Raw genomic sequence first — 23,912 nt, forward strand, 5'->3', positions numbered from 1 at the left:
GCCTCCTACCCACCATATACAGTCCCATGTCCGGCCTCCTACCCACCATATACAGTCCTATGTTCGGCCTCCTACCCACCATACACAGTCCCATGTCCAGCCTCCTACCCACTGTGTACAGTCCCATGTCCAGCCTCCTACCCACCATACACAGTCCCATGTCCAGCCTCCTACCCACTGTATACAGTCCCATGTCCGGCCTCCTACCCACCGTATACAGTCCCATGTCCAGCCTCCTACCCACAGTATACAGTCCCATGTCCGGCCTCCTACCCACCATATACAGTCCCATGTCCGGCCAGTATACAAAGCTGAGCTTATTTCGGTGACCAGTATATACAGCGGACTTACTTAGGTGACCAGTATATACAGCAGAGCTTACTTCGGTGACCAGTATATACAGCAGAACTTACTTCAGTGACCAGCAGAGCCCTTCTCCAGCAGGGAGCTGTGGCAGTGTTGCTTGTACTGACCTTGTTTTTTTGTCGGGTTTCTGATGGAAGACTGGAGAGTACATATTGAATAGCAAATTACTGCACTGTGAAGTGAGACGAAATCTATCAGTGTAATCAGGGGGAACCTAATGGTTTATCTATCACAGGGCATCTATGTTACTTGTGATTCTATTATTTTCCAGGTTATTAGTTCACTAACGTTGCTATAGATCCTCATGTGAGAGGTGGTAAAGGAGGTACAAATATTACTGGAGGGTTGGCTGTGACCGGGAGGCTGGTAGACACGTCCATGTATTACTGTCATGTTATATTGTATAGTAAATCCCACATGGAGCAATACGTGTTTTTATCTTCTGGGGTTGTATCTGGATGAAGGACAATCAGTAAAACTTGTTAGGTCACAGTGTTATTTTCTATTGTTCTATAACACATAGTGATCCAACAAGTGTTTGGAGTTCAGGGACATTGGCTGCTGTTTACTAATAACAAGTGTGAAGTGACCACACACTACACAGTTATCCTGCCGTTATACCGCCGTATCCCTCGCCAGCTTCATTTCCCCAATATCCACCCAGTCAACTGACCCCCATCGCCTCTTTAACTCCCTTTTCTTTTATTCCGCACACCCAACTGTCTCCCCTTCATCTCCACTTGGATGTCCAAGTGTTGCTCAACGTGTCCTGTGTGACAGGATGGACCGCCTATGTCACCCTGTCTGTTGTTGCTGGGAACCGGCTGGGCTCACTTTGCCCTTGTCCCTTTCGTTATTCCGATTACGCCCCTCCTGTCGCAGTAGGAATAGCCTGCTGCCACCACTGGACTCCTTTATGGCATCCAGAACCACGTTCCTTCTGGGTAACTGTCGCTGCTAGTGTACTCCTGTGCTGATACACTTGGGCTGGTACCCCTGACCGCTTACTATGGATCAGGGTGCTGTGGATGGATCCCCCCTGCCCTATCACACTGACCAGAGCTGCTGGGTAGCAGGCAGAACAGTGCTACTAGGAGCTGGGTCCAAATTTCAGAACAGCCGGAGGACGGATTAGATTTAGGGTCTAATCTGTAGGTCACAGGATTGCAGCAATATTGAAGAAGTTGTCAAGAAGGGTCTTGAAGCAGAGTGATGTTTATTTAGCTCAAGTGTCCTGACAAGGACAGTTCCACTGAGTAAAGGTATCAGTGGTCAGGTTAGATGGAACATCAGAATGATGCATTTCAGTGTACAAGGGCTCTCTTTTTATTCAGATTTAGACACAGCCTCACAGGCTATTTTTAGAATCAGGATGCAATTTGTTTATCCAAACATGGATTTACATGCAATGCAAAGCTAAAAATATTTACGCTTATCTGTGATATCCAAAAACCTTACTGTGATTTCCTGCTTCTTAATTTGAACACAGTGGACATCTGACAGCAAGTCTAATTACCCCCTTCCTTTCCCTTAGGGGGTATTGGACACTCACATCAAAAGGTCTAATCAACATGAGATTAGCATGGGTGCTTTCTTGTAACAGTTGTAGAATACACATTTTCTCCATAGAAAAGAATTTCCCAAGAAACGTTGCAAAACCCTAAACAAGGCATTTCCTTACACCAAGATACACAAAAGACTTCCTAAACAAAGGCTTTTTGTATCAGATATATACATCAGAAGTAATGCATTTCCTCTAGCAAGGTTAAAACAAACGAGTTTCTTCCCTGGTCTCAGGAATAAAGATTTCCCTTACCAAAATATACACAATATCAAAAAGCAAGTGCATCTGCAATTATATAAAGTGCCCTGCACCATTTCCTTTAAATAAATTTATACCATAAGTTACTTATAAGTTATCCAGTCACATCCTGAAACGGATTTCTTCATCTTCCCACCTCTCAGCCCCACTACCCCCCAAAATCCATACCCATTCTCTTTTCTGCCTTGTTTACTGCAACCTCCTCCTATTTGGCCTTCCCCTCTACAGTCCATCCTAAATGCGGAGGTGAGACTGATTTTCCTCTCTCACTACTCCACGTCAGCTGCACCCCTCTGCAAATCCCCCCCTTTCGGCTTCCTATACCCTGCACAAACCAATTCCAGCTACTCACCTCACCAAATATTTACCCTTGTACATCTCTGAACTCATCATGAGATGATCTGACCTGCACATTGTCTCGTCTCTGATAACAACTTCCGCCTACAAGACTTGCCCGTGCTGTTCCCCAGCTATTGAACTCCCTACCCCACCTGAACAGACTCTCCCCCAACCTTCAATCGCTCTAGAGTTTTCTCAAAACCCACCTCTATACTACAACCAATACTACTTGCACTTCATACTACTCCGTCTGGGTATTACCAAGTGCCAACCCGTCCCACTCACTTCTACTGTCTCATCATTGCCCTCTCCCTCCAGTATATAAACACTCGCCAGCAGGACCATCTTTACTGAATGATGTTCACACCTTCTTCATCAACAATGTACGTGTTCGGTTCATATGTTTGATTGGTTATATCAACAGTTCCGTGCTACAGAGCTTTGTGACACTTTATAAATAAACAACAATGATCTTATAACCCTCCCCAATGTCCCATAATTGTCACCAGATCACCTTTATTTACACCTTACATTTTATTTATTAATTACTATGCTTCCTTTTAGATGGTCAGCTCTTGTGCACAGGGATGTTTACATGGGTTGTTTTCCAGCTCTGTGGAATATGCAGATATCCTGCAACATAATAAAATATACTTATCAAATACAATTTGGGTAATGACTTGTTGGAACAATGCAATGATGAATGCTGTAGTAAAACGCACATTGAGAGGGATCCGTTATTCTATAATACACCTGGCATTGAGCTGCTGGGTAATACTGCGATGATACAGTGAATGTGAGAGCCATGACCTCTGTCATTGTCACCAGCTCGCCCATTAGTGGCTGGCACCCTTCCAGCCGGCTCATCCTATCTGTTTATCCACTCTCCTCCTGGTGCTGGGGACGATAGACAGCTCTCCTCATCACCCGCCTATCAGATCTCCGAGAGAGGCAAACTGTCCCCCGGCCAATTATATATCCACTTCTGTCACTGAACATTGAATTATTCACTTAATGCTCTGAATCATTATCATCATAAAGGCACGAAATTGGTGGCTTTACCGTGATTTAAATCTCAAATAATGTAAATGATGAGACTATTCATCATCATCATCAACATTTATTTATATAGCGCCACCAAATTCCGTAGCGCTTTACAATTGGGAACAAATATTAATAAGACAATACTGGGTAATTCATACAGACAGAGAGGTAAGAGAACCCTGCTCGCAAGCTTACAATCTATGGGACAATGGGAGTTTGAAACACAAGGGCATGTGCTACATCATATTGTACAATGGACCAGCTATAATGCAAAGGTAAAAGTATTGAGTGGACTGTGTGTGTTGCAATGTTGGTCAGAGGGTTGTTGTCTTGTGTTAGCTGTGTAAAGGGTGGTAATAGGGTTATCTAGGGAAATTAAGATGATGGTTGAGGAATATCATAAGCTTGTCTGAAGAGGTGGGTTTTCAGAGAACGCTTGAAGGTTTGAAGACTAGAGGAAAGTCTTATAGTGCCAGGGAGGGAATTCCACAAAGTAGGTGCAGCCCCGAAAAAAGTCCTGCAATCGAAAATGGGAGGATGTGATGAGAGTGGAAGAGAGACGTAGATCTTGTGCAGAACGGAGGTGTCGAGTGGGGAGATATTTTGAGACAAGTGAGGAGATGTATGTCGGTGCAATTTTGTTGACGGCCTTGTATGTTAGTAGAAGAATTTTATATTGGATTCGTTGAAATACAGGCAGCCAATGTAGAGACTGACAGAGTGGCTCAGCAGAGGAATAACAGTTTGCAAGTCAATCTAGCCGGTGCATGCAAAATAGATTGTAGGGGTTCAAGTATTACTTTGGGAAGACCAGTAAAGAGGGAATTACCAGTTCACAAGAAGTGTTTGTATACCGGGCACAGAACTGCGAGGTGACTTAAAGGGGTTTCCATCTTAAATAATCCCTGTACGAAATCCCTTCCTTTCCAATAATAATACTGTGGTCGGGGTCTCTGGGACCATCACTGTTTTGGTTGGGTCCTGGTATCCACATATTGACAAGCAGGAGAGATCCAATACATGGTCTCTATTGGAAGCCCTAGATCCCTGCTACGGAGAGGCCTGTGCCAAAGGTGATCTACTAGATCAGATGTCAGGGAACTTTTTTACCTTTAACCCCAAAATATGTTTAGATACGCCGACGTTACCCCCTTGATTTGAAAGGAAGGAAATCATATATTATTATTGGAATTCAAAATTTTATTGAATCTATTCAAAATTTCTTTGAAAGCTTCAACTTTAAAACTTTTGGAGAAATGATGTTGTTTTATTTTTTATACGAGAGCATCAATTTTGGGGCATTTTGATGTCAGAAAAATTTGGATACGGTCTTCAGCGTCCAATCGATTTCTGTGCTTTGTTTTTATGTTCGTTAGAGTGGAAAATCCTTGTTCGCAAAGGTAGGTTGTTGCAAAAGGCAGCAACTTTTTGACTGCCTCCTCATGTGCAATTTTTAATGCCATTGCAGCTGTTGACATCCAAAAATATGACAGATCTGCTTTGTTTTCCAATACAATACATGCTTCATTATTGTATCGAAGCTCAAGAAGTGCCTCTGCCAACCCTTGAGGCTCTTCTGGTACAACAACAATTTCACATTTAAAGGGGTCTACAATCCAACTGACAGCATGTGAGTCGGCAGCATTACCCCCAGGAATTTCTACCCCATTTGGGGTAATTTACCCCTGTTCCCTGACCACTGTACTAGATAGAGCAAACAGTGGGATCCCCAGGAAAAGACCCCTGTAGAGTACTATTTTTATTTCGCTGAGAGCTGCATTGTTGCATGGAGATATAAAACTAACAGTACTTGTGGCGGCCTATACATTCTGTTACAGGGAAGGAAGGGAAATAAGCTTAGAAGTCTCTTTTCAAACTCAAATGATACATGTCAGCCGGAAACCCCAGCTCACAAGTAAATAGGATAGAAACAACTTTATTAGATGGTTGTTTTTACAGCAAAAGACAGAAAAAAATAACAAAATAAAATAACATTTAGTCTTATTATCGAGGGGGAAACATGCATTTAGAAATCCTCTTTCAGTGATGTCACTAAGTGCAGGTTATACAGATGTATATGACAGTGAAGACATCTATTGGTATCACTTGTGTTTTATATAGATAGATAACGTCTGTTCCTCTAGAGGAGAGAGCTGGGTCCATTCCCTATTAGTGGGACATGAATTATGGATGATAATGACAGACAAGGGTCCGGTCTGTACGTTATTTTTCCCAGTAATGATACGACTGTATTGTGAACACATGGCTTTAATTCTCCCAGAGACAAGTTAATCCGCATGACGGGGAGATGAGGTGTAATTTACGCTTAGGACTGAAATAATGCAAAATTCCAGGAAACATAAATGACAATTTTCAAATCTGCGTCGAGCTGACCATAGGAAAAGGGGACTCTGACCACTATTTATCAAAGATGATCCTTTATTGTTCTTACTGCGGTGATATAAGACGACCGCCGCAATTAATCGAGAAAATATCACCAGTGCCGTTCAGCGACACTCGGCTGCCCCGGAGCTGGAAGGGATAACGTTCCACTTCGCCGTGCCGGTCTCGGTGGACTCGCGGAGCTTGAGCCAACCAGCGGACACACACGTGCGCATTTATTTTTATTTTATTGTTTATTCACGTGCCGCCACGATACTTGTCGAATAGGCCTCCCCATGCCAAGGCGAAATCTTACCACTAGTGGTAGTTACCCTTCAGAATATTGGGCAAATATTTTGATTAATATTCCCTTCAGTTACTGGGAAGAATTTGGGGGAATTCCAACTGAGCGCATAATTGAGCTTCTGCATGGATGTGTCATTCAGACGTTAATAGTTGTTGTCTTGTGCTAGTAATGTGTTGTCTGACGTCACTAGAGATCTGCAGAACATTGCCCTCTTTCCAACACATTAATACACCATGCAGAGCATTGTGCATCGTTATGGACTCATTATATATCTCCTTCAGTGCTGACATTTAGTGTTCACCCCATTATTAGTCATGTAATACAGTCATTCCTACTAAGCCCACTTCTGTCTGGATGGTGCAGAGTATGTAAAACTTTATATATCCCACTCATACCAGCTCCAATGTTCTCCGACACAGAACCATTTATTCACGTGGACCCAGTCGTACGGTCTTCTCCAGAATAGACTCTTAAACCGTGCAAAAAAAATACAGCTACAAGCAGCATTTTAGATGAACTTGCAGAATGCTGGAGTTAGGCAACTAAAAATATTGGGGAAAAAAATCTAAAATGCTTCAAACCCACTTAACGCCAGTGACACGTCCTCTTGTCTGCTGTATGGCACGCTGATTGGGGGTCTATTTGTTATCAGTGGGCGATATTGGAGATTGTCTATCAGTGCTTATCGCAACAGAAAATCTTCTATTGCCCAAGTTACTAATCTACCCGATGCTCCGCTCCCCGGTGACACAGGTTGTCAGCGGTAAGAGGGGTATTAACACTCGCCAGGACGGTCAGGGGTTCACTGGGACTAGAAGTCTGGGCTTAGGTTAAACTAAAAAGAATAGATTATAAAAAATTGTAAAAGTTGGAACAAAAAAAAACACATTTATTTTCAAAAAAAGAGGAAAAACGTTTTATCGCAACAATAAAGAATTTCTCCTATTTCAGAGCCCGGGCAGGAGGACGGCGGCGGCACTTCTACTGCCGTGTACATGGTAAATAGGCTTCTTGGCAATTGGCTGGAGGCCTCCGGAGACAGCTACTGCCGGCAATAGTCTCCCCCCCGGAGAATAAGGAAAAGCCCTAAATCTTGCACATTATCCAGACTTACCAGGATCTAGGGCACACCCATTAATAAATAGAAACCTTTGGTGTGAATACGCCCCATCAGGTGCAGGGTACAACGTGTACTATAAGAGCTTCCCTGTGGTACAACTGTAATTCCTCATATGTGGTTTACTGTATTGAGTGCTCATGTGGCTTTATGTACCTAATGTAGGGGGAACCCTCAGAGCACTAATGGCATCGTATAGTCATAAATCTGCCATTAGAGAGACGTTTATTGATCAGACTGTAACTGTGTATTCAAATGTGACAGACAATAAGCCGAGCTGGGGATCATATCCTCATGGAGCTTCCACGTCATAGAGAGGGGGCAGGGTGACGGGAAACCTACTGGATAAAATATTGGGGAGTCTGTATACTCAAGATCTACTATTATTTATTACCAATGGGGACTTGTTTTGATCTGTCTTGGTTTTTTTTTCTTGTTTCTATTTCTTTTGTCATTGACATGGCAGTCACTTCGATATTTACATACATGTTAGTCAATCAAATTATGTTGTTACCTTTTTACATTTGTCATATCATTTTGTTTCTTTATTACTCTGCCATTTTTTTGATTTTGATTGAGATATGCCTCATTTGTTGTTTGTTTACAGAGTATGGTAACTAGGACATTTTACAGTTTAGTTGGCAGACATTATTCACTCGTTTCTCAAAGGTTCAAATTGTTCCCGGTCAGGTCCGCCTATTTGCGGTGTTTGTTTACAGACATGTGAGTCCATAGACTCTATCTTCTCTAAATGCGACACTTCCATCAACGTATGTGATATGTACACATGACGCTTTATTATATAGCTGTTTCCTTGGCTTTTACTGGGAGTATATAGTCTGTGATTGGTGGACATTAATCATGTTTACAGCATATGGATTTCATTAAGGTCTGCTCTGATCTCATCAGTTTTATGATGGCAATAAGTTTTGGTTATATAAATATATGCCAATTTATTTTGTTGTTAGATGTGGAACATGTACCTTGATAAAGGAAGCTCTCCATTTTGAACATGTGCCTGGTGATTATATCCCAATGAAATTATGATTATTTTTTTTAATTATTATTTTTAAACTTATAGTTTCTTGATAAAAGGTTCCTTATAACATACGTAGCTAAGTACTGACATGAGCAATGTCCCTTGATTGATTATTCTTTACTTCTTGTTGAGACACAGGCGATGGAGAGCAAGCTTCTAATTGGAGGAAAGAACATCATGGACCATACCAATGAGCAGCAGAAGATGTTGGAGATAAAGAGGCAGGAGATTGCCGAGCAGGTGAGAGAGCAAGGAACATCTTCATTGTGAAAGTTTATATTCAATCCCCTCGCAGATTACATTACTATCCCCTCCAAGATTACATTACTATCCCCTCCAAGATTACATTACTATCCCCTTCAAGATTACATTACTATCCCCTCCAAGATTACATTACTATCCCCTCGCAGATTACATTACTATCCCCTCCAAGATTACATTACTATGCCCTCCAAGATTACATTACTATCCCCTCCAAGATTACATTACTATCCCCTCCAAGATTACATTACTATCCCCTCACAGATTACATTACTATCCCCTCCAAGATTACATTACTATCCCCTCCAAGATTACATTACTATCCCCTCCAAGATTACATTACTATCCCCTCGCAAATCACATTACTATCCCCTCGCAGATCACAATATTATCGCCTTACAGATTACATTACTATGTGACAAGTCCACAAGAATAACCTTACATACTAATACAAAAAAACATTAATAATATATACATTAATATTACAGGCTGACATTTCTGTCTGCTGATTGATCACATTATTAAATGCCACCATTGTACACTGCTGTATCCCATAAGATTCCATCTAGGGTCTGTTATGGGAAGTGATTATTTACAGAAAGGTGGAGGAGTACTATGTATAGTAGATGCCGAATGATACAGCGACGATGAACAAGTCTATTCAATACAAAGACTAATGAGAATGACTGGAGAACACACTCTGGGTTTGTGAACGGATCCGTTTAGCTACAATTGAACTTTGGAACATTGTCACAATACAGAGGTTGTCACAATGTATCACCGGAGTAATGCAGACTGGGCTCTATTCAACACAAGAGGATGGGGGTTATAAATCACAATACAAAACAGCTAAACGTAGACTGCTCTTCCTACAGACACTGAACATAACTACCTACAAATGTGATTTATTCAGAATCTGGGTCCTTGCTTGGAATAACCGAATACTGACATGGATCTAATAGTAACTGCTATTGTTGGGGAGGGGTGGGGGACTGACAAAGAGTCAGGGGTGCAACTTTCCACAGGACTGGACCCCCCCCCCCCCATGCTTGAAGGGCCTTAGCAGTCTGGTGGCTGTAAAGTGATCAGAGTTTGGTTAACCAATCACATTGTTCTCCCTCCAATATGGCAGACATGGGTGATTTACTCCTAGTGTGGAGTCTTCATTCTCTGCACTGCTCCTCTCAGTGCCAGTAATGGGAGCAGCAGGACTGAGAGTGCAGGATTCTTACAGGAGGCAGTTCACCCATTTCTAGGGCTGGGCTGTGGGCCAGGAGAGGGGGAAAGAATGGACACTGCATATCCACATGGGCAGATCGTTGTCTGCAATAGAGAAACATAGACTATTAAAGAGATAGATGGCTCAGGTATCTGCAAGGTGAGCAGGTAGTCAAACATATATTGTAGCTTGTGCGGCATGCACCCTAGATAAATGCCCTTCTCCTTTCCAGAAATCTGTGGGCACCCCCATACTGAAGACATACTCATACGTTCATTTCTTTCTGAAAAATGAGATATGTTATTGTCTTCCGTAAAACCCACATTGGCCACACGGGTGCAGGTTCGGTGGCTGCAAGAGGATCACATTATAAAATTATAATTCATCATCTGTACCCCGTTTCTTCCTCTTTACAGAAGCGGCGTGAGCGGGAGATTCAGCAGCAGGTGCTCCTGAGGGATGAGGAGACCGTGGAACTGAGAGGAACCTACACGTCCCTACAGCAGGAGGTCGAGATGAAGACCAAGAAACTGAAAAAGGTGGGAGCAAGCAATGTGTGCTGTCCGAGTAGTCAGTCTATCTCATTAAATATAGTGTACTCTGGCCCAAAATCACAGAATAAAGACTTTAGAATCTTTCAAACAGTACATAGCCAGGAAACTAATGAAGATGATAATCTGCCGGAGGGGCCAATACTAATCCATCCAATCACAAGCGACTGATTATCATTCCAGCAGCCCTCCGGCACTTGCAAGAGATATGCGCATATCTGGGGATGCGTCCATGTCTAATTCTGTCCCAGTTATGTGATCATGGCTGTAGGGTACTCAGCCTCAGATTGCTGTCCCTGTCTGATCCTCCTCACCAGGTGTAAGGGGACGTACGTCTGTAGTACACATAATACTAGACCTCTTCTGTAGTAAATATATTTGTCTCTACTGTACAGTAAGGTATATATTTCCCTTCCTCTAGTGTGGATGACCCCTTTGAATTTTGAACAGTAAATACAGAGCAAAAATAGTTATTTAGGCAGTACGCAATGTTTTGTGTCCTTCAAAATATTCACTCCATTAATTTTTTTACCCTTTATCATTCCTCCCTTTGTTGTATATTTACCAAACAGTGGGTTTGAAAAAGTGGAGATGTTGCCTATAGCAACCAATCAGATTCTAGCTGTCATGTTGTAGAATGTACTAAATAAATGATAACTGGAATCTGATTGGTTGCTATAGGCAATATCTCCACTTTTTCAAACCTGCAGTTTAGTAAATATACCCCTTTGAGTTGCTCCTTCCTAACCTGTCAATCTTGGCTTCCTCTTCCTATAATAATGTTCTGTCCTTGCTCCACACTGGTCAGTCACCGATGTGATTTGTCATCTGACTACAGTTGTCCTTTCTAAATTGTCTAACCCCTGTTGTGGTGCAGTTCTGCATATTCCACAACACTGGCCGATGGTTACTAGACCCCCGAGTTCCCTCCTACAGGCAGGTTTCATATTATGGGGTGGGTTTATCAAGCCGAAAAAGACCTATTTCCGGGCAAAAATGCTAATAGGCTTCTCTTCTTTGTTTTGCCCTATACATGAAAGGTGACACAGGCTGAGGATTGATAGGTAAAGTGCAGGGCCAGTGGTATAAACTAAAAAAATGTCTTACTAAATACAACCGGACTTTATTCCAGATACATTAGTAAGATAAATAGGAAAAGAAAGCCGAGGTTAATAAACTGGTGAAAGGAGCAAAACAAAGTGAAGAATCTTAAGGCTAAAACCCGAGGGGGAAGGGAGGGGTGGAGGGGTAACCGCTGGTGGACGTAAGATGCCTTTGTAGGCGATTCCTATTCTACTTGTACTGCAGCGATACCTGGTTAATGTCTAAAGGTTTTGCGAGTACTAAATCTAGGACTGAGTCCTTGTGTGTTGGTTCCCTAATTGCTGGAGAGATGCTGCACACAAGGTATCCCGAATATCTCTGCTCCAGGCTGGTTTACTGATTGTCAGACACCAGCCCACATCACTCCTTCACCTCTGTCCAGAGATGGGCTAAACAACACTGTAATCATTAAAAAAAATACATTAAAAAAACCATATATTATTTTTTTTTTGCTATAAAATGAAATACACAAATCAGGATGTTGCTAATATGTACTGTACATAAAATGCATATTTCTCTTACTTGTATACACATGTTCTGTACACGTATCAGTCATCACTATCAGTCAGCACTTACATCTGCCCTGTAGCTGGAGAAAGTCATACGGCGAAAAATCATGTACCTCTGAGACACCCAGAGCTTGGATGGGATGACTGTATGTACATTACCTACATGCGTTCAGACATTTGCTTTCTAGTGCGTAATATTCAATAGGAGCTCACTGACTACCATTTATTAACATGCAATCAATTAGACGCTGTGTTTCCTTGTCGAGCTTGCACTAGACAAATGAAAGGTGATTGCTGATTGGTTGCTGCCGTTCAGTGCAATGTTAGTGCCTGAATTTCCAAAGCTGTAGAAACTCTTCCTGTGTGTGAGCGACAGAATAATAACTACCAGAAAACAGGCTTCTGAATGGTGCCTTGAAGAACGCGGGCGTAGGAAACACCAGCAAAATGTACAGTCTGCGCAGAGCGGATTAATAAGTCTCCTTTGTGCTTTCAGCTCTATGCCAAGCTCCAGGCTGTGAAGGGGGAGATCCAGGACCAGCATGATGAGTATGTGCGCGTGAGACAAGACCTGGAGCAGGCACAGAACGAGCAGACGCGGGAACTGAAATTCAAGTGAGTCCAAGAACCGCGTATTCATTCCAGGAATCCTGTCTGGTGCCTGAAGTTTTATCTGTTATGTGATGAATGCCGAAAACTACAGTATAAGACTTACAATGACATATATTGTACAGATATTCAGGTCAACTTCTCAACACGTTGGGGCTGGTTGAGGATTGAGGGAGGCATTGTACCTATTTTATATCTGTGGTCTAAGTGGAGGTAACTGTCAATCATTTGCAGTTCTCGACTATTCAGTTTGTTTTCTTTGCAAGTGACTGACAGCTATGTCCCTTCAGACCACACTTCTGTACATATCTGGAATGTCATTAATGTCCACTCAACATTATTTTACACTCAGGTATTTGATCATTGAAAACTTTATTCCTCCGGAAGAAAAGAACAAGATCATGAACCGTCTTTACTATGATACTGAGGAGGACCAGTGGAAGTTTCAGCCTCTCGTACCTCCAGGAAAGTAAGTTCTTCCACTGTCCTCTCCACAATTCATCTTCTTTATAAACATGTCTCAGGAACTCCTATAAAACATGATTCTATGATCTAGATCACGGCTCACACAGGGTAAAGAGGCTGCCCACATTAGGACAACACCCACCCACTGTAGCTGTTACCGAGTCCAAGAGGACTCCGGGATTCAATGCATGGAGGATTGGAGCAACCATGACATTCAAACAGCTAGGACAGAAGGCGTGTGAGTGAAAGCTACATCTGATTGGTTAGCACTTGTCCAATCACTGAGACTTGTGACTTTGTAGCTCAACAGTGTCACTAGTCCCAAGTGAACGTATGGGCTGAATTCTCATGCCTACCTATTCCATCCTCAATATTGCTCCCTCCACTTTACACTTTGCGCAGGTGACAGGTGAGCATTAAAGTCATCCAGTGTGCGAGTGAAACAGCTGAGAATAGACGTATTTCTTGTGGCGGGGGAGGGTTAGAGGTGTTGACCGGAATCACCTGCTCTATAAAGGCCTGTAGCCATTTAAGGTATAAGAGGCATTATGTAATTTAGAGGTAAGCGAACAGTTGATTCTGGAGATGTAAAAAAACAAAAATATAAATCCTAACAGGTGCTTAGTATATTTCCTAGATTTCAGCAGCTCTTACAGGAGGCTGGTATCTTCCTACAGATAATACCCAATAAAACACAACCATAATAAACATTAAGAGCAGCAATTTTTATATTCAGATAAAACATATGCAAATAAAAAAAAGGGACCAAACTGGAATCCTTAAAATAGGTCTACATCAATCTCAACAAATCTATACCCGGGAAAAAACTGGCAGAAATTATTTAGTTTCTACAGATGATCAATAAGGAGCAAATGTCCGAATCAACCGTGGTCTCAGCAGGTTTATTAACCATGATCACTTGTAATGTCAGGGTGAAACCTGGAGGATTGAGAGTAGGAGAAACATTATCAACTGTCTCCTGCTTCCCAAAAACCTGCTTATTCAGTTGTTAGCATCTAGAGGTGCAGAGGCCCTAGGGACAATTAACCAGTCCCACATCAGTCCTGAAGATCACAGGACCCAGTGTTGCACCATGGGATCCTTACGCATTTTGCCATACTTAACAAACTTTTATCAGAGGGATAAAAGATTAGAACAGCTGACCCATATATATATATATATATATATATATATATATATATATATATATTGTAGCCTGACCTGCTAGCAATGTTTCTTCTGGTTGTGTTTCTTATGATTCTGGATATGAGAGAGGGATCTTCCTTTCCGTGATGGTGAAGACCAGGGGAAGGAGTAGTGTTTAGGGTCTGTGCTGGGTCACAGGACCTAATGCTGATGCCACTGAAGCATGGACAATGGAAAGACATCTCCTCTGATCTACATGAACCTTCTGCCTAGATACACTACCGCCTGGCATTGGTGCGACGTCACACTACACACTAATGTGATCCTCAGGCACATACCCTGCCTGCCACCCCCTCATAAATCTGTTCTCTACAGGTATATCTGGCTCCTCATACAATTAATGTGCTAGCTGTGAGCCTACCGTATTCCTGTTTCTGTGTTAGACTACAGCCCAGATGACAATCCCAGCGTCTCTAGGTGGGATGTGAGGATAAATAACGATTAACCATTTACTGTTCTTTTTCTCTATAGAAAGAACAATTAGGAAGTATTTTGAATCTCTTAGGTATAGACATTTTTTCCACAACTGATAAGAACACTGTATAGAATATAATACTCTTCGAACTGTCTCCTCTGCACAGTCACTCCCATTCCATATTGTCTTACATCATACAACGTGTGTCCTCACAGTGTACGGCTTAGTACTCACATGTTACGTGTTGTTTTTCAGCGGAAGCGCCAGCACGATGAAGAGACGCCCGTCCTCGGCCGTGGGATACAAAAGGCCTATCAGTCAGTATGCTAGGGTTGCCATGGTGATGGGCTATCACCCGAGGTACCGGGTAAGTATCAATACTGCTACTGTTTATATTACACTGATTTAACTACCGCGTGTGTCTAGTCTAACATCTTCAATGTCGATGTGCTACCAGCATATAGGATCTCTACGAGGCTGCAGCTATAAAGGCTTATGCTGACCATATGTATTATTCAGTGGTAATCGTTTTAATATTACCACTATTCCAACATGGAGAAGCCCTACAAAGAAAATCCGAAATTATGAAAAACCGATTGGAAAAGAAACACACTTACCTTCAACCCGACGCTGGAGATCTCCAATGGGAGCACCAAGCTAACAGCAAGTGATGCCGATTGGAGAAGTGTTCGGCACTGCAGGGTGACGTCATTGCGACGTCTGTCAATAGAAATTTAAAGCATACTTTCGGATTTTCTTTGTAGGCCTTCTCCATGTCGGAGTAGTGGACATCGGTAAAGCGTACCCAACCAGTATGATTTTCACTTGTGTGCTGATATTGACCTGTACTATACACCTGTAATGACCGTGCTGGTTCTTCTTTCAAAGGCTGAGAACATCATGTTCCTTGAGTTGGACTTGACACCACCGGCTGTGTTTGAAATGGACTTCTCTAAGGATCGGGGTGACCAGGACCCAAGAGCTATCCATCTTGAGAGGCTTACTCGCCTTGACAGTCTTTTGGAGCGTCCAGCTGCTGCACGGGTCAGAAAGTCTAGGTCTTGGTGAGTAAAGACCTGAGATGTACTCTCGAATATACGATACCAGGCCCCACTGGCCACGTCAAAATAGATTCTGAATCGTTGAGTTGACTATGTCAACGCTGATTAATTCAGGTCAATGGATCCTACCTAGGTTCCTCATCTATGTTCACAATGTTCTACCTGGATGGTTAAGTGGAACAGGAGGTACAATGAAATCATGAATCATGAATTATCATAGTAGAAAATGTATTGCAGTATTTTCTTATGATATTGTAAGACTACAATTACAACTATGTTTCCGGCTACAGGTGTCAGCAGCCTCGACCTCTCCCGTCTTCAACCACCCATATCTCCTTATCCACGAGCAGCCAAAGGCGCCCTCTGTCTCCTACTCACGAGTGACACCCAGCTTACCTGACAGCTCCACCCACGCGCATTACCCTTTATGCCAGGCTTTGCTTCCAACAGAATGAGGAGTGGACAACTGGGTTCTCACCACTATCGTTCTTCTGCCTAACTGCCTGGAGATGACACCTCAGCGTGGAAGATGTAAAGACGTTTATTTAAGGAATATATTTATTTATTTATTGTTTCTGTGGAAAGTCCACGCTGATGGTTTATTGCACCTTTCACTCCAGAACGGGTGCTTGGGACTTTATCTTAATGAACCCAGGATTTTGCTTAAAGACTGTGATTTGATTGTTGTGCATCGTTCTGCTACCTGAAGGCAATCTCAATGGTTTTGTAGGTAATATTACCTGATGGAGGCCTCAATATACACTGTACTTGTAAATCTAGTGGCGAAGCTTCTGTCTTTATTTGCTCACTGACGTCTCTCTGCTCAACAGGATGGGTGGTTTCCATTCTCTTCTCCAGAAGCGTGTAGTCCAGCATATGAGGCACGATTTATTCCTGTTGTGAATTCCTCTGAGGCTTACACTTCAAACGCCAGTGCCTTAATGCAAAGGCTTCTCAATCCTACCGCTTGTCTTCTGGTAAAAGCCTTCAGGTACAAGATTGTAGATGGCGGTCCCACAGACAGGTCCTTTTCATCATGGAAAGTTATTACTGGTTGGATATCACTGGTCACGCTTGGTCATCAAGCCTTTGACCAAATGGAATGTTGCCAATGCAATTTCTTATCGCCTCGCTTTCTCTCTTGTGGCTCAGGCTTGGTTACTACCGTCGGGTAGTAAAAATGGCGTAGGTTGGAGACTTCTCAATGTTAGGAGTTAAAAACAGATCTTCCGTTGTTAGGCTCAGGATATGACTAAATCACCAAGAGGCATCATATAAGGAACGGGAGGACTCCTTTCAGTTATGGGCAGAATTGGACATTGCGGTATTTAGGATGAAGGGACAGGGGAAGTCCCAGGCAGAAGACGATGTTCACTGTAAGACTAAGACGGTCTATAACACAGCATGGAGAATCAGAGCTGTTTGCACATCTAAAACAGACAACTTGACCCTTTTTTATTACTTGAAATTAATGTTGTTTTATGTTGCAACCTTTATGGCATAAACCACTATATGAAAGCAAAGTGCATACAATTCTGGGCATGTAATAGATCCATGTCTCAGTCCTCAACATCTTACAACGTGATTCCAAGAAATGTATTGGGAGTTTTCCAATCACCTGCAAACTAATATAATATTGTGTGCAATAAGTTGAGTATTTCTATGCAGTCACTAAACTCTTCAGTAGAGCTTGGAATCCTGTGGCTCTCCAGCTGGTGTAGGACTACAAGTCCCAGTATGCTCCCACATCAGCTAGAGAGTGGACAGGTTGCCTAAGTCTGTCCTACTGTCTTGTTGTATATACAAAACACCCACGATGCACATGACCCCACCATGTTACCCAGGATGCACTGGGGCTCCTGTCTGTGGAGAGTTAAGACTTGGATGCTGTATGCTCTAATGACACGTGTGGTGTATAGAACAGTACATAGCCTGCCAGGAGCACACTCCCTTGTTGTAACTATTATCTCCTGATTAGCAAATTAGCAGGGTTTGTAATTCAGGACTTGCTCAAATGCAGGTGGCTCCATACACAAGGCCAACTAGCAGTATTCACCAATCTACAGCATAAATATATTTGATCATGGAAGAGGCCCAAATACACCAGAATCCTTACACCGTACGCCCATTGAGGGTCACTTCTAGCAGCCTTCCAGAACCCAGCATGGGTGATAACAGAAAACAACAGCCGAGAGTGAGGTATATAACAATGGCTGTTGTGGTATGGAAGCGTTTCCATTTATTGTCTCTGGAAAGCTGTAGGCATCAGGATAAACTATATACTTATACACAAAATAACAGTGCTAATATCCTAAATGTTTCATCTTTATGCCCTTCTGTTCTTCTATGAGCAATGTTTATTTTTCTTCGCAGGGAATGACCACCAATACTGAAGGGAAATTCTAATGTCCCTTTAGTATTTCAGGGTGAAGAGTTTTCATCTAACAGCTCTCCCTGGTTAGTGTTATGGTAAGATTCTTCAAAAACCATGGTTACCCATTAGGATTCTATTGGTTCCCGCATTGGGATATTCTGAAAGACCATGAGGCCGTGATGAGGAGGAATCCCCAGTGCCCATACTAATACCATTCAATACCATTTATTTTTATGGCTTAGTGGAAACCCTTACTTGTGAATTCACATGATAATGGGGGTTCCCCCAAAACATTGAGGTGGCATGTGTATTAATCATTGATATAAAATTGCTAAGTATATATATATATATATATATATATATATATGCATCAGATGAGCGTTGTCCTTACATGCGGAATTATAACTGCAGTTTCAGTCTAATATAACAAAGTCATCGTTATCCAAGATAAAGCATGAGGTGTAAGCACGTCTAAACTCCTTTCATGCATTTCAAAGTCAATCATATTAATATTTTTCACTGCCTTACATTAAATAAACAATGTCAGCTTTTCCTGACTGGCGGCGTCCATGTGGACCTCCTACAAAGTGGGCGACTCTGAACTTATGTACTAAAAGGAAAATAATTACTAATTATATCCACTGTAAGTGACTACTTAAAGGACTCCTGTGACAGGATGGGCTTAGTCTGTCACCCTGTCTTCTCGTTATTGATCTGTGTTTTTTTCTGATTAGTCTTAAGATTGCCTTATTATCAGTAACCTGCCACTACTGAACACTTCTACCGGTGTTACTTGGCCACCAGACACTCACTGACGCTACCACCAGGCTCCTTCACCGGCACCTACAACTGCTTCTGGGTAGCTGCTGCAGCGCCTCTTTGCTGTGGGTTGGCTAGTACCTCCTGACCACTTACTATGGGTCAGGACTGCTGGGTAGTGGGCAGAGCGTTGACACAGAAACGCTGGTTTCAACACAGGACAGCTGGAGAACGAATCAGAGTGTAAGCTCTTATCTGTTGGTCACAGGATACAGCAGACAATAGGCGTCGGTCAGGATCTTTTAAGAAGTGAAATACTGTAGCAATCCTAGTGGATGTTTGAGCAGAGGGTGGTCAATATGGGAGAACGGGAAGACTGCTCTGACCAACCTATCAGAACTAGATTTGATTTGGCCAATGGGCAGGGACTTTATGCTCATGCCCAGTTCTCTTCTTCCCTGGCTTGACAAGAAGACAGCCCACTTCTCATGCAAAACCAGGAGGACATTCACACAGGGATATCATATTTTAATGTTTAGCATCAGGCAACAGTTCTAGGCACAGGGAGCAAGGCTAAAATTTGGATGAAAACACAATTTACAGTAACCTGGGCTTTCCAAATCTGCATGGCTCATTAGTGAGACCGTTTCCTTATTATCTCTAACACACAATAGACTGATGGCCCTTTGCATTCATGCAGGGCATCGTGGTGGCACAGCGGTTAGTATTGCAGCCTCACAGTGCTGGGTTCATGTGTTTGATTCCTGACCAGTGCCCTGTGTGGATTCGTATGTTCTCCCCGTGGGTTTCCTCCCACGCAGTCCAAATACACCCTGGGAGGTTATTGGCTTCTGTGTGTGTGTGGTAGGGAATTTAGGTTGTAAGTTTGTAAGCTCCAATGGGGCAGGGACTGATGTGAATGATATTCTCTGTACAGCGCTACACAATATGATGGTGTTATATATATTTATATATATATGATAATGATCAAGGCAGTTCATAGCTCTGGTTCCTAGTGCAGTGTTAGTTCTGCATTTTAATGAATATGGTTCCTGCACCCACTGTCACTATTATCTGGCTATTATATGTCTCTGTGACATGTCTCTATTACCCGTCCTCACTACATCAGACTGTCACAGGTCTTTCCTCCGTATCTGCTGTTCCGCTAAGTGTCTGGATTGTGCACTTTGTATAATTATAGTACCCTTATCACCAGTCCTGCACACTCCTCTGCTGCACGCTCCCATCCGTCTTACAGACAGACAGTGACACAGACACTGACTGGGGGGGCCAAGAGAGAGACCACCAGAGAATTTAATCTCCATATACATCCTGTATACCTGTAAATATTATACACGTCGCCCATCCCCTCACACCCACCAGTGATGGCCTAACAGTGTACACCGCTCGGTGTTATGAGAATACAGGATACACCTGTCTGCACGCATTGATATGTCACTACTACCACTAATAACATTAGGGGCCCTTCCCTGAATCAGAATACTCAGAAAAGACAGACAGGAGAGTTAGAGGCGCTCAGCGGTGAAAGACATTAAGAACGTGCAAATAAGCATCCTTTATTAATGTGTAAATATATCAAATAATCACCCAAACGTGTTCGTCATTGAGTTATAGTCTGTGCAGACACTTGTACAATTACCTTCATTAATGGTCACTCACAAACTGACAAATATATGGAGCTATTGGGAGCTGAATTCTCTGAGAAGCTCAAACGCTGCTAGTTTACTTCCATACACACCCAGCTCCAGAGGTCATTAATTAATGTATGATGTATGCAAATGCTATCCCAATACTCTGACTTCTAACTTCCATATATTCCATAGAAACATCCGCAATCAGTTTAAAGAGCACTTCATCATACCTCATAGTAGATGACATTGTTCTCTGCTGATAGCCGCCAATTGTCAGTTGCCGCACTCCTCTCCCTCCCTCCCCCTATACTGACCAATGCCGCACTCCTCTCCCTCCCCCTATACTGACCAATGCTGCACTCCTCTCCCTCCTCCTATACTGACCAATGCCGCACTCCTCCCCCTCACCCTATACTGGCCAATGCCGCACTCCTCCCCCTCCTCCTATACTGGCCAATGCCGCACTCCTCTCCCTTCCCCTATACTGACCAATGCCGCACTCCTCTCCCTTACCCTATACTGACCAATGCCGCCCTCCTCTCTCTCCTCCTATATTGACCAATGCCGCACTTCTCCCCCTCCTCCTATACTGGCTAATACCGCACTCGTCTCCTTCCCCCTATACTGACCAATGCCGCACTCCTCCCCCTCCTCCTATACTGGCCAATGCCGCACTCCTTTCCCTTCCCCTATACTGACCAATGCTGCACTCCTCCCACTCCTCCTATACTGACCAATGCCGCACTCGTCTCCCTCCCCCTATACTGACCAATGCCGCACTCCTCTCCTTCCCCCTATACTGACCAATGCCGCCCTCCTCCGATACTGACCAATGCTGCACTCCTCTCCCTTCCCCTATAATGACCAATGCCGCACTCCTGCCCCTCTTCCTATACTGACCAATGACGCCCTCCTCCTATACTGACCAATGCTTCACTCCTCTCCCTCCCGTATACTGACCAATGCCGCCCTCCTCACCCTCCTCCGATACTGACCAATGCTGCACTCCTCTCCCTTCCCATATAATGACCAATGCCGCACTCCTGCCCCTCCTCCTATACTGACCAATGATGCCCTCCTCATCCTCCCCCTAAACTGACCAATGCCGCCCTCCTCACCCTCCTCCGATACTGACCAATGCTGCACTCCTCTCCCTCCCCTATACTGACCAATGCTGCACTCCTCCCCCATACACTGACCAGTGACACGACTGACAGGAATAGGATTCCTGGGTGTAAATAACTGACCATCCTCTTCCCCTGGGTTTTTGTGCTCGTTCTGGCATGGGTACACGCCGTATACAAGTATGGTATAGAGTATAGTAGTGTGGCAGGAGATATGGACATGTGTCATTTTGTTGAGTTTTTTGTGCCCCTGTAATGATTTCCTGACTACAGTTACTAGACAGACTCTCTGTAGAAAGTACACAGACATGTATGGTGGTATAACACAATGTCACTATATATATATGAATACTGTATACAAGACATATACATATATAGATATATATTATATATACATACTGATGGGGCTAGCACCCCACTCTCAGATTTTGATGGACAGCTGTGTAATGTTTGCTTGACCTAACTCGGAGGAGTGCTGGACTTTGTACCCTTCACACGAAAAATAAATGATAATCGTTGTACTGAGTTTGTGGTGTGTTTCTGTAATGCTCCGATAACATAAAGGGTGTTGTCACAAACCTGGTAGTAGGATGGCTACTTGTTGGTATTGACACAGCTAAACTTTGAGGCGTAGAGTCTAACGCGCCTCTGGTCTTTGCCAGGGACCCCCGCAAGAAGATATGGTGTTACCGCAAGAGACAGGCAGGTGGCGGTTCTCCAAGCCAGCTACCAACGAAGTTACGGGTGAGATCCAAGTTGTCAGACGGGATGTGAGGTACAAGAGGGTGATCCAGAGGAGTAGTCAGTAAGCCAGAGGTCAATACCATGAGTAAGAAACAGAGCCCAAGGGACTAGCCGATAATCAGGGTCAGAGGGAGTCGAATCAGAAACCAGGAGATCAATTAGATGCATGTTGCAGGAACAAGAGTGCTGGAGCATAGGGGGACCTGATACTCTGACACCCTAATGGGGCCACAGCCTCCTATTTATGGGTGAGAGGGGCCATGTGAATATCGGCATATGTCATGTCAGGAACAGCCGGATCTCTGAATAGCGTCTCATTGCCCAGCAATGGGGCGTGCAGTGTGTGCGTATGGTTGCTGACCAACCAGAACTGCCAGGAAGCCGGCATCTGTCCCTATATAGGCGAAGAGTCGCAGGGATGGCGCCTGACAGGTGTCTTCTTTACCCCTGCCTAATTATTAGCTGTTATCAGATGTAAGAATAATTTTAATTCTGGGCTGGTTGTGGCCTACAAGGGTAGGGCCACAACAGTAACAGAGCCACAGGTAGTCTACCTCGCAATACAGGTTTTATGGAATAAGAAATGTCTAAAAGCAATGTCTCTTTAAAAACGAGAAGGACCACAATGGAGTACAGTATCTGGTGACCCCAAAATACTACTTCAGTGATATTTCTAGATATAAATAGAACCCTAATATTAATAATAGAGGTGAGATAACCCAGTGATAACAGTATAGATTTATTACGCAATCTTGGAGAAATTACTATGTTTTAGATGCATTTCATGCCTTGCTCCAGATAATTGCCCTGAAGGTCACACTGTAGGTCAATGGGAAGTAGCAGAATTTCTAGAAATTAATCCTTGGACAGACCTAAATTGAGTTAGAATCACTCATGACAAATTGTGGTTGATGAGTTGTTAATCAGCAGCATTATTATAGCCCTACACAAGAAGATATAACATGCCTGCAACAAGTGTCTATTCAGGGATGTGGTCTCCATGGTAGCTGTATAGAAGGGCTATCTCTTGTGACTGGTATACACGGGGGACGCACAGCTCAGCTGTTACATTATATCTGCATCTAATTTCTAGGTGAGATTACCGTTCCCAGCATTCACTGATCCTGTGATAACTAAAGCTGATCTAGGTGCTAATAGAAATATGGTACAAATGAGTGTCAGGATGTATTCTACATATATAGTATCACCATGGGTGTCAGGATGTCCTCAAGATATATAGTATAACCATGGGTGTCAGGATGTCCTCGAGATATATAGTATAACCATGGGTGTCAGGATGTCCTCGAGATATATAGTATAACCATGGGTGTTAGGATGTCCTCCAGATATATAGTATAACCATGAGTGTCAGGATGTCCTCAAGATATATAGTATAACCATGGGTGTCAGGATGTCCTCGAGATATATAGTATAACCATGGGT

General features: G+C 43.2%; 1 protein-coding gene across 4 annotated transcripts in view; it reads left to right on the forward strand.

Annotated features, from left to right (window-relative positions):
* Nucleotides 1-22,251, forward strand: part of KIF3C (kinesin family member 3C) — a 68,136-nt gene extending 45,885 nt beyond the window's left edge. Inside the window, exons 2-9 of one of the 4 annotated variants that reach the window (XM_075201076.1) lie at nucleotides 8,549-8,656; nucleotides 10,313-10,435; nucleotides 12,557-12,675; nucleotides 13,022-13,138; nucleotides 13,226-13,372; nucleotides 15,011-15,122; nucleotides 15,644-15,819; nucleotides 16,107-22,251. In XM_075201076.1, coding sequence (XP_075057177.1) covers nucleotides 8,549-8,656; nucleotides 10,313-10,435; nucleotides 12,557-12,675; nucleotides 13,022-13,138; nucleotides 13,226-13,372; nucleotides 15,011-15,122; nucleotides 15,644-15,819; nucleotides 16,107-16,200 — 996 coding nt within the window. In that variant the 3' untranslated portion in view covers nucleotides 16,201-22,251. The remainder of the gene's footprint in view (nucleotides 1-8,548; nucleotides 8,657-10,312; nucleotides 10,436-12,556; nucleotides 12,676-13,021; nucleotides 13,139-13,225; nucleotides 13,373-15,010; nucleotides 15,123-15,643; nucleotides 15,820-16,106) is intronic. The other 3 variants (XM_075201077.1, XM_075201078.1, XM_075201079.1) reach the window with 3 other exon arrangements.
* Nucleotides 22,252-23,912: the final 1,661 nt, after the last annotated feature.

Source organism: Mixophyes fleayi, chromosome 3 (assembly GCF_038048845.1).
Source record: "Mixophyes fleayi isolate aMixFle1 chromosome 3, aMixFle1.hap1, whole genome shotgun sequence".
Lineage (NCBI taxonomy): Eukaryota > Metazoa > Chordata > Amphibia > Anura > Limnodynastidae > Mixophyes > Mixophyes fleayi.